Here is a 19,331-nt window from a genome sequence, read left to right as displayed (position 1 = left end):
TCCTGAATTCTCTTATCTCTTTCCTCTTTCTCAACCTCTTTGTTCCTCTCCTCCTTTTTCCCTTGCTCTTTTATTTGCCACCTGCCATTCCTCCTTCCCCTGCCTGACACTGATTATCTCCAATCATCTAACACCTCTTGACCTAAATACTGTGCTTGGTCTTAATTCCCCATTCACAACACCAAAACAAATTGACTAGAAATAATTAAAAGCTGCTTTAGTTTTTGCTATCACAACCTGACCAAATTTACACTAGATTGGATACTTGATGATGATGTATGTTTCTTTGTATTTGTTTGAGTTTGTTTCAGTGCAATAGCCTTTAGATGTGCCATGTTCCTAAGATACTGCATTAAACCGTAGCTTATTAAAAGCATGATAAGCTACTCCATTCTACAGCTCGGCTCTTTGAGGGTTGGAGATTGCAGATTATGCCGAAGCATTTTATTCTCTTGTACATTAAGATTCCCTTAGCTCATCTGATGTGTTAGCTTCAATGTCCACTGCTAATTAGCAATCTTCAATATTTCTGTTTAAACTAGATTAAAGGTATGCTGTCTGTGGATATTACTATCTCAGGAGCATTGCCAAATGCATTCAAAAATGGCAAAGACTGAAATACAGGAAATTAAAGTAACAGCAATGTTTAATTGAAGCAGAAAGCATGTGCATAAAATAAGTTTTTTTGCAAAATGCAGACAATGTTTTAAATCTGTAAGTTACCACAAGTTTTATTTTGACAGTTCACATGGCAATTATGCACATTTTCAGATTGTGAGACTTATTATGAATATAAAACTTTTAGAGCATCTGAGTCAACAAAACTGACTTTTATATAGTGCTTTTAATGTAACAAAACGTCCCAATTGTGTTATGTCTGATGATTAGCATATACTTAAGAGATACAGTATATCTGTCTGCCTTTAAGATTCATGTTCATGATATCAATACTGAAACCTGTGTGACCAAAATCTCCCATGCCATCTTATGGGGGACTAATTGAAGCACGACACACTAATTGAAATATGCTGCTTTTTGTAGCCTAGTAGCTTAATTTGAGCACAGACACTGATGTCTCTGTGAACATAATATTTGTATACATTTATGCTCTGTAATAAACGTCTGTTGACTGGTTTCAATACCACATGAGCATTGCTGTATCAGGTAACGTACATTGTTGGAGGGAAAACTCTATAAAATCCTAAGGTGTTTAACAGGAGTATTATAAAACAAGCTATGAAACCAAGCCACATAGGAACATATTAGGTTAGATGATCAAACGCATGGTTGTAGAGAAAAGCTTTTAGGTACATCTAAAAAGTAGAAATCAAGTGAAGAGGCAGAGTGATGTAAAAGAGAATTCCAGAGCTTAGGCTTACAGTAAAGACCGACGCTTAGGCTCCACAGTTACTAAAATCGGGGAGTAGAGGTTAATCTTGTCCGGTACATTATTTTTATTTTATTAAAGAAATATACGGTGTTTTCTTTTTCTCTTTTTATTCCTGATTTGTCCATGCTGAAGGCATCATACTGGTGGGAGTTCCATAGCCATAGACTCTTTGGACATGGGGGTGATGCCAGAGGAATGGATAGTGTTGTAGAACAGATGGACTCAGGGGTCCAGGTACATAATTCTTTGAAATTTACGTCATGGGTAGGTTAGGTGGTTAAGAAGGCATTTAGCATGCCTGCTTTCATTGCTCAGACCTTTGAGTATAGGAGCTGAGACAGGATGTTGAAGCCTCTTCTGGAGTAATGTGTACATTTCTGGTTGCCCTTCCATAGGAAGGATATATTAAACTGGAGAATTTCAGAAAAGCTTTACTAGTGTGTTGACTTATAAAAATAAGCTGTATATGCTGGGACCTTTTTTACCCTTGCATAGGCGGTTGAGGGGTGACCTTATAAAGATTTATAAAATAATGAGGAGCAAAGATAAGGTGAATAGCAAGGATCTTTTGCCTTTTCAAAACAAGAGGGAATATTTTTAAGGTGAGAAGAGGAAGTTTTAAAAAGGACATGGGGGCAATTCTTTTACACAGAAAATGGTTTGTGTGTGGAATGAATTAGCAGATGAAGTGGTGGATGCACATACAGTTACAACATTTAAAAGACATTTGGATAAGTACATCAATAGAAAAGGTTTGAAAGGATATGTGCCAAATGCAGGCTAGTGGGACTAATTTACTCTGGGAACATGGTTGGTGTGGACCAGTTGGACCGAAGGGTCTGGTTCCATGCTGTATGACTCTATGACTGCAGCTTTGAAAAATTTACATCTCTGTTTATAAAGGAAGATGATAAAACTTATAACTATAAGACTGGCAAAGGCAATAGTGTGCAACAAAATTAAATGATGTGGAACAGTATTGTATCACAGAGAGATTTATGTATTTTCACACTACCCATGATCAAAGTGTTTTATCTGAGGATGTATATATTTTCTTAACATCTGAGTGGTTGTTGCAATTTTAATAACTCAAGTAGCAAGCCTTTTTGTAAGTTTAAGCTGAAACAAGATTATTCATTACCTCACAATTTCCCCAAAGTCTTACTCACTCAATGCACTCACTAATACTCACACAAATGTTAGATATGAATGAAGAAAATAAACACAATTACAATTTATGATTGAATGAATCACTTTTTCATAGGAGGCCTATTATTTCTGAAAATGAAGGAAAATGGTCTTGCAAGCAGACGTTTTTCAGTAAGTAGTGAGGCTTCTGATAGTTGAATTTTCAGGAGGCTCATCTGCAGGTGCACTTGAAGTTACAACAGGTTGATTGGTATCTTTGGCCAGTTTTCAAAACATTGCTGTTTGTTACTTTTTCTGCTTAGATTTAGCTTTGCCACTGATCTTCACATAGTCTCTAATGAAATTCGGCCTTCAGGCAGCTTCTGTCGTTACTTTTAAACTAGAACATGGCTTCTTGGCAATATAACTCACCCAGGTTCAGAGACCTTTTACTAAAGAAGGGTGATCAGCTGAGTACACATTCTGTATCTCATGTGACACTGAAATTCACCTTGTCTGGTTCGGTGGAGGATCAGCATAAAGTAATGTAAGATCGATAGGATCAATTTCACATTAATCTAACACACATTAACCTTCAAAGTCTCTTATCCACAGTGAAACTGAAAGAGGAACCAACTGCTTCTTTTTGGTGTTAGTCCATTTTTAACAAAGGGATATATAAGTTTCTTTAATGGCTGTGGATGACTATATTTAATTAGTACTTGCTGGAGATCCAGGAACTGTCTGGAACTCAGAAGCCAAAGAATGCATGATTTGTAGTAGCTGTTTTTAATAGGTTATCTTCAAACTTTTAAACTGTTGTTAGCAATGTCATAATGCACTAGACAATGATAATGGAAATAAATGAAAGTTTAGAAGATCTGTTAAAAGTAAATAAAATCAAAATATCATGGGTGCTGGAAATCTGAAATAAAAACAGAAAAATGATGGAAACAGTCATATTGGACTTGAAATATTAATCCAGTTTCCCTCTCCACAGATGCTGCCAGATCTGCTGAGATTCTCCAGCATCTTCTGCCCTTATTTAGTCAAAGGCAAATTGTCCCTATCTAATCTGATTTAGCTCTTTATAAAGAGGTCAAGGGGGATACTGTAGTCAATGTTATGTTTTTTAAAGCCTTGTTCTATCTTGAAAATAGTTTTACTTTTTTCTTGGGCTGAAACCACTGAGTTGAGTTTTAGACAAAAGAGATAAAGATGGATAAAAATTAATCCAACGCCTTTGACAATGCTTGAAGAAAAGCATATCCTCTCATTTAAAACATTTTTGATTTTAAAACATTCTTGCCAATAACTACATCTTACAAGATCAGCTATGTTCATAATAAGCTCTATCTACAGTAATAGTAATAGATCAGCAGTGATGGCACATGGATAGCATTGAGTTGAGGGGTTTGTGGGTTAAGTTACTATATTTTACATTAGGATTAAATCTGGGCACAACATCGTGGGCCTAAGGGCCTGCTCTGTGCTGTACTTTTCTACGTTCTATGTTCTAAGTTGACTTCATAGAATATGAATTCCCTGATAGGACCAGATTAGCAGCCTCAATCAGGGAGCCCTGGCTGACAAGTATAAACTGGAGGCTCTATTCACTCTGAAAGCTGGCTCTGAGGGAGCTAGATCAGTGTCAAGTTCTCTCCATGCGGAAATAAAGAGTCACTTGCTGAAGGGATATCAGCCTCTGAGGAGTTATTTCTGCACTGTCAACCAGATCCTTCAAGCAGATTTTACAAAGTTAACAGACATCTGCAGCACAGGGAACCGGATTGTGAATTTCTCTAAAATCATATCCAGTGTACAGTATATCCAAAATGCCAGTGCCAGAAAAATAAAATCTACATGGATGGCCAGAGTTTGAAACCATCATGTTGCAATTCATCTCCCACTCCATGATGGACTGTTGAGCACACCTATGTTCACCTTCCATCTGGGCACCTGATGTGGAGCAACCTACTTTTGCAAGATTTACCAGCAGTCGTACTTTAAATCAAGGAATGGGAAATATCTGAAGTCATGAGCAAATTGTGTAAGAGTTTCTTACTAAACAAGTTCAGGAGAGGCTATGGCCACTGTGCTGCTAACCTCCACTGCTAAAGTCTCAGCGCAAACCCCTGCTGCACTTGTGGAGACACACAAACAATGCTACACATTACTGAGGATTGTTCCCTTTGAAGACTAAGTGGCAGACCAGTCACCTTGGGCTCAAAAAATGAGGAGGCTATCACTTGGGTTTGGAGAGTATGTCCACCAAACAATCAAAAAACAAGGAATCCACCTTAACACTATTTACTTGGCCAAAACCAGCATCAAAAAATAAACAGGTGATTGACTTTGCTCCTGAATCAAGCAATCTTCAATGTTAATATGTTTAGAGAAGGTGTGTATAGCACCAGCATGGGTCTGGCATGGTCCTTATTTATTAGGTCTTTGTCAGCTTATTTAAACAGATTGTGTTCTGACTGTGATTTTAAGTCTTGACTTGATTCTGAATGCCTAAAAGACTGCTTTGTGTGGCACAGTCAAGTGATGAGTATTAGAAGCAGGCATGACCTGTTAAGGTGAGATTTTTCATTTGGGTTTAGAAAGTTGAAGGGTGAGCTAATTGAGATGTTTCTAATTATAAAAAGCTCAATAGAGCAGTCTCAAAGAAACCATTCCTCTGACAGCGAATCCAGAACAATGTTAAAATTACAGCTAGGTCATGCAGCAGTACAGTCAGGGAGCATTTTGTCACAGAAAGGGCAAGAGAAATCTAAAATTCTTCCTCCAAAAATCTGTAAATGTTAGGGTAATGGATATTTTCAAGATTGAGTTCAAGAAAGATTTACCTAAGGTTTCGGTGTCCATGTACATAGATCCTTGAAAGATGCCACCCAGGTTGATAAGTTTGTTGAGAAAGCATACAATGTGTTAGCTTTTATTGGTAGAGGGATTGAGATTTGGAGCCATGAGGTCATGCTGCAGCTGTACTTGGAGAATTGCATACAGTTCTGGTCTTTAAAGGAAGGATGTGGAAGCTTTGGAAAGGGTTCAGAGGAGATTTACTAGGATGTTGCCTGATACAGAGGGAAGGGCTTATGATGAAAGGCTGAGGAACTTGAGGCTGTTTTCATTAGAGGGAAGAAGGTGACTTAATTGAGACATACAAGACAATCAAAGGGTTATACAAGGTGGATAGTGAGAGCCTTTTTCATCTGATAGTGATGGCTAGCGTGAGGGGACATAGCTTTAAATAATTATACTCAGAGAGTATAGGGCATAGAATGCACTGCTTGCAACAGTAGTAGACTCACCAACTTTAAGGGCATTTAAGTGGTCATTGGATAAACATATGGATGAAAATGGAATAGTGTAGAATAGATGGGCTTCAGATTGGTTCCACAGGTCGGTGCAACATCAAGGGCCGAAGGGCCTGTACTGAGCTGTAATGTTCTATGTTCTATGTATATAGACAAATGGCTGGCAAGGTTGAGCCACTGATCAGTCATAACATAATTAAGTGACAGACGATATTAGCTGAATGGTCTGAATGTTTTTTTTTCTTCATTTCACAATTGTTCCATAATGTTATGGAAGTTTTGACGTCAAATTAATGTCCATTAATTTTCAATCCCTTGGGCAATTAAAAATATGGCAATATCAGACACTTTTTTTGTTGTTGGTATATTATGAATATTCTTACAGGAAAAGAAAAAGAAAGCATACATATGTTCTAGAAGGCTAGGTACTGACGAAGCCCTTGAAATATATCAGGAAAATAGAAAAGAACTTCAACAAGGAATTAGAAGAGCTAAAAGTCATTAGCAAACAGAATTAAGGATAATCCTTAAGCTTTTTATACATACATAAAAAGCAAGAGGTAGCCAGGGAGGGGTTGACCCACACAAGGACAAAGGAGGGAATCTATGCCAGAAGAGGTAGGTAAGGTTCTAAAGAAATACTTTATGATGATATTCACCAAAGAGAAGGAATTGGTGGAGGATGATCTCAAGAAAGGGAGTGCTAAATGTCTAAGCCAAGTTGCTATTGAGGTAGCTAGGTCCCCAGGTCCTGATGAAATCTATCCCAGAAGATTGAAGGAGGCAAGGGGACAAATTACTGGAGCATTGACAGACATCTTTGTATCCTCTTCAGCCACAGGTGAGGTCCTACAGGACTGAGAATAGCCAAAGTTGTCTCATTGCTTAAGAAGGGTAGCAGGGATAATCCAGGAAATTATGTTGTTGGGAAATTATTAGAAAAGACTCTCAGGGACAATATCTATTTACATAGGCGGCTCAGTGGTTAGCACTGCTGCCTCACGGTGCTAGGTTCGATTCCTGCCTCGGGTGACTGTGTGTGTGGAGTTTGCACATTCTCCCTGTGTCTGTGTGGGTTTCCTTCGGGTGCTCTGGTTTCCTCCCACAGTCCAAAGATGTGCAGGTCAGGTGAATTGGCCATGCTAAATTGCCCATAATTTAGCATGGTTGAAAATGTGTTGCTGGTTAAAGCACAGCAGGTTAGGCAGCATCCAAGGAACAGGAAATTCGACGTTTCGGGCTTATGCCCGAAACGTCGAATTTCCTGTTCCTTGGATGCTGCCTAACCTGCTGTGCTTTAACCAGCAACACATTTTCAACTGTGATCTCCAGCATCTGCAGACCTAATTTTTTACCCATAATTTAGCATGGCCAATTATGGTATTTATGCACACCATAATGCTAGGTGCATTAGTCAGAGGAAAATGGATCTAGATGAGCTACTTTTCAGAGGGTCGGTGTGGACTGGTTGGGCTGAAGGGCCTGTTTCCACACTGTAGGGAATCTAATCTAAATTTAGAAGCAAATGGAGTTATACGTGACAGGCATCATGGTTTTGTGCAGGGGAGGTTGTGCCTGACTAACATGATTGAGTTTTTTGAAGAGGTGATGATGATTGATGAGGGAAAAGGATATTTAGAGATACTTCAGTAAAGCCTTTGACAAGGTCCCTCACAGAGACCAGTATAAAAGGTGACGTCACATGGTATCAGGGATGGGCTGGCAAGTTGGATCAAAACTGGCTTAGTCATAGGAGACAGAGGGTAGCTGTGGGAGGATGGTTGTGACCACAGGGATCAGTGCTGGAAGCTCTGCTGTTCATGGTCCATATAAATGATTTGGAGGAAAACGTAAATGGCCTAATTAGTGCATTTGTGGATGATATAAAGATTGGTGGAGTTATGTATAGTGAGGAGGATTGTCAGTGGTTCCAGCAGAATATTGATCAGTTGGAGGCATGGGCAGCAAAATAGCAGCTGGAGTTTAATCTGGACAAATGTGAGAAGATGCAATTTAGAAGGTCAAGAATGGGTGGAAATTATACAGTGAATAGCAGTACTCTGAGGATTATTGATATGCAGAGGGATCTGGGTATGCAGGTCCACATATCACTGAAGGGAGCTGTGCTGGTAGATAAGGTAGTAAAAAAGGCACACAGTGTTCTTGCCTTCATTGGACGGGGCATTGAGTATAAAGATAGACAAGTTATGCTGCAGCTTTATAGAACTTTAGTTAGGCCTAACTTAAAATATTGCAGAGTCTAGATTAGAGTGGTACTGGAAAAGCACAGCAGGTCAGCCAGCATCTGAGGAGCAGGAAAATTGACGTTTCGATTTTCCTGCTCCTCGGATGCTGCCTGACCTGCTGTGCTTTTCCAGCACCACTCTAATTTAGACTCTGGTTTCCAGCATCTGCAGTTCTTGTTTTTACCCCTTAAAATATTGCATACAGTTCTGGTCACCTTTGGAGAGGGTACAGAAAAGGTTTACCAGGATGATGCCTGTTATGGGGGAATTTAGCTATGAAGAAAGGTTGGATAGATTAGGTTTTCTTGCACTGGAAAGCAGGAGGTTGAGGGGTGACCTGATACAAGTTTATAAGATTGTGAATGGCATGGATAGAATGGAAATTATGAGGTTTTTTTCCCAGAGTAGAGGGGTCAATTACTAGAGGTTCAAGGTGTGAATTTAAAAGAAATGAAAATGGCAGGTTTTCACACAAAGGGTGGTGAGTGCCTGGAACGTGCTGCCAGAGGAAGTGGTGGAAGCAGACACAATAGCAACATTCAAAAAACACCTGGCCGAGTATAAGAATAGGAAAGGAATAGAGGGATATGGATCCTGTAAGGGAAGACAGTTTTAGTATGCGAGGGCAAAATATTTTGGTGCAGGCTTGTTCCTGTGCTGTATTATTCTACAGATGTTTTAATGGCCAGTTAATGCTGAGTAATGCTGATATACTTTCTTAATGTGCTCGATAAGATTTATTAGTGCTACCAAACACATTAACTCAGCAGGCGAATGCAAAAAGAACCAAGCATTCACTAATTAAAAAACATTTTGCAAAAATGCTAATAATTACAGGACAGGAGATGACAAGTGATTGAAATGAGTGCAGCACTCTTTTATATTCTGCAATATTATCTTTTACATAATTACAACACTTACTGTAGTTGAAGGCATCAGATGGGAGAGAGAATACCACTCAGAGTTACTGCTGACAGAAAATGTAGGTTTGTTCTGTGTAATTATTTTTAATGTCTGTCATATAATCAAATTATATGTTAATTCTGCACAATTTAGGTGACATTGTTTCAAAGAGCACTGTGCACCACTCTATGCAGGGTCTGATGTTAACTTTGAATGTACCATCATAAAGTGCTGAGGATGTTGAAATCCTATGCTTGGCAAAAAGGGGTAATAGTGTACCTAGAAAATTATGTTCCCATTCCCACCATCACTGTGGCCAACTGTGGCCATATTAAAGTTACCTCCCTGTTCAGCTGTAGAAAATACTAGGTTAGTCAATTTGAAAAGGGGTGGTACGGTGGCTCAGTGGTCTGCACTGCAGGCTCACAGCACCAGGGTCCCAGGTTTGATTCCAGCCTCAGATAACTGTCTGTGTGGAGTTCTGCACATTCTCTCTGTGTCTGTGTGGGTTTCCTCCGAGTCCTTTGGCTTCCTCCCACAGTCCAAAGACCTGTGGGTTAGGTGAATTGGCCATGCTAAATTGTCCATAGTGTTTGGTGCATTAGTCAGAGGGAAATGGGTCTGGGTGGATTACTCTTCGGAGGATCGGTGAGGACTGGTTGGGCCGAAGGGCCTGTTTCCACATTGTAGGGAATCAAATCTAAAAGGCAAATTAAGGTCCTATTCCAGACTCATGAGCCTGACTTTAATAGTAGGAGAGTACTTTAGCTGGACCATAAGCCATGCATGTTCTATCCAGTATCAGCTGGCTCTTCAGTGGAAAACAATGTGACAGCTAGGAATATTGAATAATATTCCATAAAAGTACAATGGGATTTTGCTGGCTCCCATCAGGATGGCCTCTCTGCTCCATTGCATCCACAGAGATCCCAAAAGTCCACTGTTCTATTGCATAAAATCAGTCACCTTACAGTGCCCATGTGATGTTCACGAATTTTTTAAGACAAGATTCAAATGAAGCTCAGTCTTAAAATATTAGCAGTGTCGTCTTCATTGTTAGAATGGATGACTCACCAGCTTTATTTGCTGGTCAGATTCTCAAAGGCAGGTTCTATCCAAGTTTTCTAAGGAGGAAGGAAAACAGCTGTGGATGACAAAGATAGTTCATCCATCGCACTTACTGATCTCTACTATCGGATCACTCATCAAAGCTTTTTCACTTCTCCAGAGTGGAAATGCTTTTCTCATGTCTTGTGACCAAGTTTGTCCAGAGTATTTTAGATATAACTTACTAAAATGCTTTAAAGATGCATGATACTGTTACTATACAATATTTTCTGTGTAGTTCATAATTCCAAGCCTCCTGAACTGAAAATACTGTAGTGAACATCAATGTACAACTGACAAACAGCTTTGAATACAGACCTATGATGAAGGCCACTGATTTAATGTAACTGAATTCATTTATTTTTATCACCCCTCAGCCTCTGATGCTCCAGGGAAAACAGCCCCAACCTATTCAGCCTCTCCCTACAGCTCAAATCCTCCAAATCTGGCAATATCCTTGTAAATGTTTTCTGAATCCTTTCAAGTTTCACAACATCTTTCTGATAGGAAGGAGACCAGAATTGCATGCAGTATTCTAAAAGTGGCCTAACTAATATCCTGTACAGCTGTAACAAGACCTCCCAACTCTTATACTCAGTGCTCTGACCAATAAAGGAAAGCATACCAAATGCCTTCTTCACTATTCTATCTATCTGCGACTCTACTGTCAAGGAACTAAGAACCTGCATTCCAAGGTCTCTTTGTTCAGCAACACTCCCTAGGACCTTACCATTAAGTGTATAAGTCCGGCTTTGATTTGCTTTTCCCAAAATATGCAGCACCTCGCATTTATATAGATTAAACTCTAACTGCCACTCCACAGCCATTGGCCCATCAGATCAAGATCTCATTGTAACCTAAGGTAATCCCCCTTCGCTGTCCACTACACCTCCAATTTTGGTGTCATCTGCAAACTTACTAACTGTACCTCCTTTGTTCACATCCAAATCATTTATATAAATGCCCAAAAAGTAGAGGACCCAGCAGTGATCCTTGTGGCACTCCACTGGTCACAGGCCTCCAGTCTGAAAAGCAATCCTCCACCACCGCCCTCTGACTCCTACCTTTGAGCCAGTTCTGTATCCACATGGCTAGCTCTCCCCGTATTCTGTGAGATCTAACCTTACTAAGCAGTCTCCCTTGAGGAACCTTGTCGAATGCCTTCCTGAAGTTCATATGGATCACTTTCACCACTGCGCCCTCATCATCGTCTTTGTTATTTCTTCAAAAAACTCAATCAAGTTCACGAGATATGATTTCCCATGCACAAAGCCATGCTGACTATCCCTAATCATTTATCATGTTAAAACATTTTTACATCTATGCTGTTTTTAATTCAATTTGTCACTTCCCGGTTTTCAAAGGCACTCTGCTGTGACCATGGACATCTTCAAACAAATAGCAGCAATGTAAATAATAAGCATATGTCTGCAGAGGAGTGCAGGGATGACAGGCAGGAACTTCATGTAATGCTGCTCTCAGCCTCTGTCAACACATACACAGACACAAAACATTAACCTTCTACTTGTTCTCTTATTCATTGTTTGCAAGCATTTATTGCCTTTCTTGATAAGCAAGGGCATAAAGGAATTTGGAGGATAGGCAGTGAGATAGAACGTCTGTCATTTATTTATATTAAGTTTAAAGCTGTATTGCAAAGTTGTGGCATATGCATGTTGGCTTATTTTTGTGAGCGGTTTTAATAATTAATTAGGTCAGTCTTTCTGGAATCATGACTTTAAGATCAATATATGTCATTGAGCAACTGACTGCATGGACCTCTGTTATTTCTAGAGGGATTTTTTTTAAATTATGAAAGCTTAAGACATAAGAGAATAACCTTTAAACCATTAGCTTTAGCAGAGTCTAGAATGAGCAATTTAATTTTTTTTAATTTAAAAGCTCTTGAGTTCAGTTTTAATGAGACCTGATTGGGGTCAGTTGCAAATGTAGTTTCTCCTAGAAAGGTGATTGTTCAAAACACTTAAGGAAATAAGTTACTATAGTTAAAAAGTGTATTTTGTGAAGCATCTGTATGAGGATTATGTTGGTTAGAAACTTGCATTGGTTGACAGCTGAAACAGTCTAAGATGTCAGTTGAGACAGTAGTCAAGGAAGAAAGGCCCCATAGTTCACAGGATAGGAATTGAGAAGAAACCATTAAATCAACCCTGCATATTGGACAAGGAAAGGGAATTGGTCTGAATTTTGATAAGCTGCAAAATAATGGTGTTGGGCAGTAAATGGGTTTTTTCTTTTGCCATATGGTTTAATATTTCAAACTGTTTTGATTACAGAGGGGAAATAGACAAAGTCTTTTCCCTGGGGTTGGGAGTCCAGAAGTAGAGGGCATAGGTTTAGAATGAGAGGGGAAAGATATAAAAGAGACCTAAGGGGCAACTTTTTCACATAGAGGGTGGTACGTGTATGGAATGAGCTGCCAGAGGAAGTGGTGAAGGCTGGTACAATTGCAACATTTAAGAGGCATTTGGATGGGTATATGAATAGGAAGGGTTTGGAGGGATATGGGCTGGGCGCTGACAGGTGGGTCTAGATTGGGTTGAGATATCTCGTCAACATGGACGGGTTGGACCGACGGGTCTGTTTCCAAGCTGTACATCTCTATGACTCTAAGACAGTTTGACTTGCTTTTATTTTATTTTAGTTTCTTTTGCATCATAAACTGCTAGTTTATTTTTGAACAAATTCTGCAGCCCTGTTTGCTTATCTTTCATATTAAGATGGCTGCGCTGAACTAAATTTAAAGATTTAATTGTGGGATCTGACTAGTCCAGCAGTTCCATCAGCTGGGATCATAACAGCGGAAATGTGGGGGAACTGCTTCAGTCATGATCTTTCTCAATGGCAGGGCAGGTTCAAGCTGCCGAATGGCCTGCTTCTACTTCAAATTCATATCTTTGTTACTGTCTTGAGAAGGTGGAGGTGAGGCACCTTCTTGAGCTGCTGTAGGTACATTCATAGCAGACAAGCAGGAGGACACAACAAACCAGGCAGCGTCAGGAGATGTAGAAGTCAACCTTTCAGGTGTAACTCTTCTTCAGGAGGGAGCTTGGAGGTTTTCCATCAGCATCAGTGAAGACAAGGCAATATTATTCGAAATCAGGTTGGTGTGTGACTTGGAGGGAAACTTGCAGGTGGTGACGTGTGTCTTGTTGCCCTTGGTCTCCAAGGTGGTGGAGGCTGTGAGCTCAGAAGATGTTTTTGGAAGGGCTTTGGGATTTTTTAAATAGTGTATCCAGTAGATATTACAGAACTAATGAGGCATACAGTAACAATAGTGTATATGGAGCAGCTTAGAAAAAAAAATACCCATTCATAAATCTTTTGAGAAGGAAAACTGCTCTTCCTACAACTTTTGAGAAGGAAAACTGCTCTTCCTACAACTCTTATCAGAGTGTCAATTAGGTAGACCATTAGAGTTTCAATAACAAACATTTTATACCTATTAACTTGCATAAATAAACATTGAGACATTGTGAAAAGTCATCATATAAGAATCACATATTGTTATAACATAAAGATGGTCATAAAACAAAGTCAACAGTTTTCTCCAGCTATCAAAAACCAGGACCATACAAAAACAATTCTTTTATGAGACTAGACTCTCAGCATATAATGAAATTTACTCCTGATCCTGATCCAACGGTCATATGGGACATTTGGAATGGAGGTGGAAATCCTTGAATAAGTTCACCAACCCATATTTAAAATACCACTCCATGAAAATCTAGGCATACACTTCCACCTCCCACTGTCAAGCTTTTCAGTGCAAATGAGGTTGTACAAAAATGAAAATAATCTCAAACATCACAAAATGATTCACTGTAACATAGATAATAGATAGGTAACATAAATACACAAAGCTATGTTAATATTTTCTTATCTTGTATGTAATGAGATTATATCACATTTCAAATATTTCAAACATATTCCGAAAGGGCTATGGACTTCACCCTCATCTGTAGTAACTACAATTTATGGACGACTAGTTCCCCTTAATTATTTGGATTACTACACAATCTGTGATTTCTACAATATTGAAATAGAAGGAATAGATCAACTTAACACAATGCTAAAAAAAAGAGACAGTTTATGACATCAAAGGTCCATGTGCTACTTACAATCAGAGGGCCCCGGTTGTTTTCACGATATTTGTTTTGAAAGAAGATATAAACTACTGTAGCTGCCAGTGAGTACAGGAATGCAAAGACTGCAATGGTGACGAAGAACTCTGCAGATGATGAGTAGTCGCCTATCAGAAACAGCCTCTCCTGCTTTTTTCCTTCACATGTGGGTGCATCAAAATACACTTGGTGCAACCTAGAAGTACACAGAACAAAGTGCCAGCATTAGATTCATTATCATTGCCATTTTCAATCATTTCCTGAAGATATGTTTAAATTACCTCAACGTATTCTGGATACATTTTTTTCCTGCAATAGGTACAAGTAATCAGGGCATTATACTAATTAGAATACTTTGCTCTTCTCTATCCCAGAAAGTGAGATAGGCGTGGGAAGGGTTTTATAGCCAACAGATGTATTTTACAGAAAAAATTATAGTAATGTATTTTTTAAGAGGAGTCTTGATAAATTGCAGCAAACAAAACTCTTGTGCGACTGAAGCAGCTTCTCCTGAATAAAGTGTAGTCGTTTCTCCAGCAAAGTGAACTAAGGATGTTTACATTTTAAAATGTGTAAAATTAATTTCAGGCATTTAGAGTAGTCTGATCAACACACATGTTTAATTGGGGATATCCCAAATGCATCTGTTCTGCCTGAGAATAATGTTGTCAGTATATCATTGTCTTTTCTCAGGCACCTTTGTTTGAACATTTTGATTATGTTTGTCTATCAAATTATACTTTTAAGATTGACTCTAAATTTGGTAGAATGAACAATATGCCAAATAACTCTTACTGTTGTCTCTTATGGGAGGATAAAGTTAGGGTTTGCTTGAGCCGGGTATTGTAAAGTTTTGAGATCAATTCTGAAATTACCCTGTAAATGATAAATGGTTTTGATTTCTCTTGGCTCAGAAGAGTACTGCCTATTTAAAGATCCTGTATTACAGAGGGAAGTTCTCATGTGTGAATTCACAAAATGTACAAGGTATTACTCAATTAACCTCTATCTATGACGGTTGGTTCCTGCAAACTGCCTGGTATGAAATTCTGTCTTACATTGAACAGTCATTGTTATTTTTGAAATTGAATTTCATATATGGTATACTTTGTGAAATGGTATTGCTGTTTTAGTATAATTGTTATAACCAATTTTAGGGATTAGGAAGTTCAGGTTTGAGGAGTGACTGAACATTTCCAGGTTGAATGTATAACCTGACGCAGGGATGAAGTCAAATGACTTGACAATTACAGCAGATCATGGTGTATACGTCAACCTGGTATACAAGATGACTCAATTTTTCTGTCCCCCAAAAATAATCTTTTTCCATTTACTTGATGTATAGATCTATCTCCCCTTTTCAGCCGTGTAATGCGATATGGGTATTAGTTGTCACCCTCAATATTCAATTCACAAATGTATATTTTTACTTCCCTCATAACTAGGTTCAAGAGATTGAGCAGGTGCTAAGAGCTGTGTTGCAAAGGTGCATGGAAGCTTGAGGCATGCCCACATGGAGTAGAGCAATCTGGTAAAGCAATGGTAGAAGAAGGAATCCAATCTGGTGAAGATGCCCAGGACCAAATGAACCATTAGAAGAGAGACCAGTCGCTGGCCTGATCTTGAGAAGCATGTGTTAGAATGGATCATTGAAAGTTATCAAAATGGTTTCATCTTCATAAGAAATAGAACATGCACACACGTGCATTTAAGTGGGCCAAATCAAATAGAGTCCAGCAAGGATTTCAAAACAAGAGCTAGGTGGTGTAGCTGGTTTATGAATTGAAAATATCTGGTTTTGCAACAAACAATCAAGGTCATGTGGAGATTACTAAAAGACCTCAATGCTAAAATGACCGGTTTCCAATATCCATCATTACATAGAATCCTGTTGATGATGCCATAGTTAAAGTAACTCAGAATGAATCCGATTAACTCTTTGTTAACTGACCGATTTTAAAATACCTTCATTGTGGCTAAGTATAGTTTTATACATTTTATTTATTCAAAAATGTGCCACATTAAATTAATATACATTACTAGTGTTATATCGTTGTTCCATATTTTAAAATCATAACCACCTAAATGTGTGGTTCCATTTTATAATCAGCATATATGTCAACCCCCATTTTCAGAATGATTTCTGAAGAGTTCTGTTGACATCTGTAACAACTAGAATTTTGAGACATAATTGAAGCAACAGTGATTTTGCAAAAAAGTAGATGAAGAATAATGTGGGAAAATGTGAACATGTCCACTTGGGCAGGAAGAACAGAACTGAAGTTAAATGGAGAGAGATTGCTGAACATGGTGGCATGGAGAGATCTGGATGTCCTGGCTTAGGAACCACAAAAACTGCTAGAATGCAAGGACATCAAATCATTAAGAAATAAAATAGAATATTGGCCTTTATTGCAAGGAGAATGGAATATCAAAACTTTCACTGCAGGTTTATAGAGACTTGGTGAAACTACATCTGGAGCACTGTCCTGGGATTCCTACTTTAAAAAAATGGCAATTGTTTTCAGAGAAATCCAGAGAAGGCTCCCTTGACTCATTTCTGCAAATAAAGTGCTAATTTAATTGAGAAAGAGTGAGTGGGTTTGACCTATACTCATTGCAATTTAGAGGAAAGAATGATTTTATTGAAAAATGTGGTTATATGGTCTAATATATAAGAACTTCATAGGATTTGATAGAATAGATTTCAAGAGGATGTTTCTTCTTGTGGTGAAGACTGAAACTAGGGATGCACTGCTTAAGTATAAGAACTTGTCTCATAAGATGGAGGAGAGATTCTTTTCTCTCAGAGAGCTGTGGAACTTCCTTCCTTAGAAAGAAGGTATGTCTGGGTCACTGCGCTTATTTAAGGAATAATTATATAGACTTAAAGTCATTGTCATGGAGTTATACAGCACGTAAACAGTCCTGATAAAGAGCTTATGCCCGAAATGTTGACTGTCTTGCTCCTTGGATGCTGCCTGACCTGCTGTGCTTTTCCAGCACCACACTTTTCGACTCTGATCTCTAGCATCTACACTCCTTGCTTCCTCTCTTCAGTCCAACTTGTCCATACTGACTAGACAGCCTAATCCAACCTAGTCCCATTTGCCAGCATTTGGTCCATGTCCCTCAAAATCCTTACAATTCATACACTCATCCAGGTGTTTTTTAAATGTTGCAATTGTACCAGCTTCCATTACCTCTTCTCATGGCAGCTCATTCCATACATGCATCACCATGTGTGTGAAAAAGTTGACCTTCAGGTCATTTTTAAATCTTTCCTCTCACCTTAAACCCATGCCCTTCAGTTTTGGACTCTCCTACCCTGGGAAAAAGACCTTGCCTACTCACCTTATCCATGCCCCTCATGATTTTGTGAACCTCAAAATATCACTCTTCAGCCTTTGATGCTCCGGGGAAAATAGCCCCAGCCTATCCAGCCTTTCCCTATGCCTCAAACCCTCCAATCCTGACAACAGGTTTGTAAATCTTTTCTGAACTCTTTCACGTTTAACAACACCTTTGCTATAGCAGGGAGGCAAAAATTGAACACACTATTCTAAAAGTAGCCTCACCAATGTCCTATACAGATGCAACATGATCTCCGAACTCCTATATTCAATGCACTGACCAGTGAAGGCAAGCACGCCAAACGATTGCAGCACTGGTCACAGGCCTCCATTCCGTAAAGTAATCCTCCACCACCACCCTCTGTCTCCTACCTTCGAGTCAATTTTGTATTCAATTGGTTACTTCTCCTGGATTCCACATTATCTAAACTTGCTAAACCAGTCTACCATGCAGAAGTTTTTGATAGACAGGGGAGTCAGTGGTTATGGGGATAGTGATGTTGAGACCACAACCTGATAAGCCATGATCTTGTTGAATGAGGAAGCAAGCTTGAAAAGCCAAATTACATTTTAAAATTTATTCATGCATAGTTAGTGGGCATCACTGGCTTGGCCAGCATTTATTGCTCAATCCTAGTTGTCATTGAGAAGGTGATGGTGAACTTCAGCAGTCAATTTGGTGTAAGTGGACCAATAATGCCATTAGGGAGGGAGTTCCAGGATTTTGATGCAGCAACATTGAAGGAATGGTGATATATTTCCAGATCAGGATGGCGAGTAACTTGGAGGGATACTTGCAAGTCATCATGTTCGTGCTGCCCTGTCCTTCTCAAAAGCGGATTGGGAAGATGAGTTTCAGTGAGTTTCTGCAGAGCATCTTGCAGACAGTACACACTGCTGCTACTGAAAGTCTGGGGTGGAGGGTGAGAATGGCAGCACATCCACAAACATCAAGTGGATGTGGTGCCAAATCAAACAAACAACACCAACAACCACAATATCTGCTTTGACCTGGATGATGTTAGGTTCCTTGAATGTTGGGTGGACCTGCAATCACATCATTCCTGACTTGTGCTTTGTAGATAGTGGACTTGTTCTGGTGAGTCAGAATTTATGTTATTCACCGTTGACCTGCTCCTGTACCACAGTAATTATATTAGATTAGATTTACAGTGTGGAAACAGGCCCTTCGGCCCAACAAGTCCACACCGACCCGCCGAAGCGCAACCCACCCATACTCCTACATTTACCCCTTACCTAACACTATGGGCAATTTAGCTTGGCCAATTCACCTGACCCGCACATCTTTGTGACTGTGGGAGGAAACCGGAGCACCCGGAGGAAACCCACGCAGACACGGGGAGAACGTGCAAACTCCACACAGTCAGTCGCCTGAGTCGGGAATTGAACCCGGGTCTACAGGCGCTGTGAGGCAGCAGTGCTAACCACTGTGCCACCGTGCCGCCCTCAGTCCAGTTAAGTTTCTGCTCAAAGGTTGTTAATAGGATGTTAATAGTTAGGCATTCAGTAATGCTCATGCCAATGATTGTCAAGGGGCATTGATTTGATTCATTCTTTTTGGAGATAATCATTATCTGGCATTTGTGTGGTGCGAATGTTACTTACCACTGGTCAGCCAAGCTTAGATTTTGTCCAGGTCTTTCTACACTTGGATATGGACTGGTTCAGTATCTGAGAAGTCATGAATGTGCTGAACATTAGTGAGCATCCCACAT

At 39.4% G+C, this 19,331-nt stretch overlaps 1 protein-coding gene across 1 annotated transcript in view; it reads right to left on the bottom strand.

Moving 5' to 3' along the window:
- Positions 1–19,331, bottom strand: part of synpra (synaptoporin a) — a 147,222-nt gene that overhangs the window by 41,814 nt on the left and 86,077 nt on the right. The window contains exon 4 of the mRNA XM_060835859.1: positions 14,240–14,438. Coding sequence (XP_060691842.1) covers positions 14,240–14,438 — 199 coding nt within the window. The remainder of the gene's footprint in view (positions 1–14,239; positions 14,439–19,331) is intronic.

The sequence above is a fragment of the Hemiscyllium ocellatum genome, chromosome 14 (genome assembly GCF_020745735.1).
Source record: "Hemiscyllium ocellatum isolate sHemOce1 chromosome 14, sHemOce1.pat.X.cur, whole genome shotgun sequence".
Lineage (NCBI taxonomy): Eukaryota > Metazoa > Chordata > Chondrichthyes > Orectolobiformes > Hemiscylliidae > Hemiscyllium > Hemiscyllium ocellatum.
This window is presented reverse-complemented; position numbering and strand designations above follow the sequence as displayed.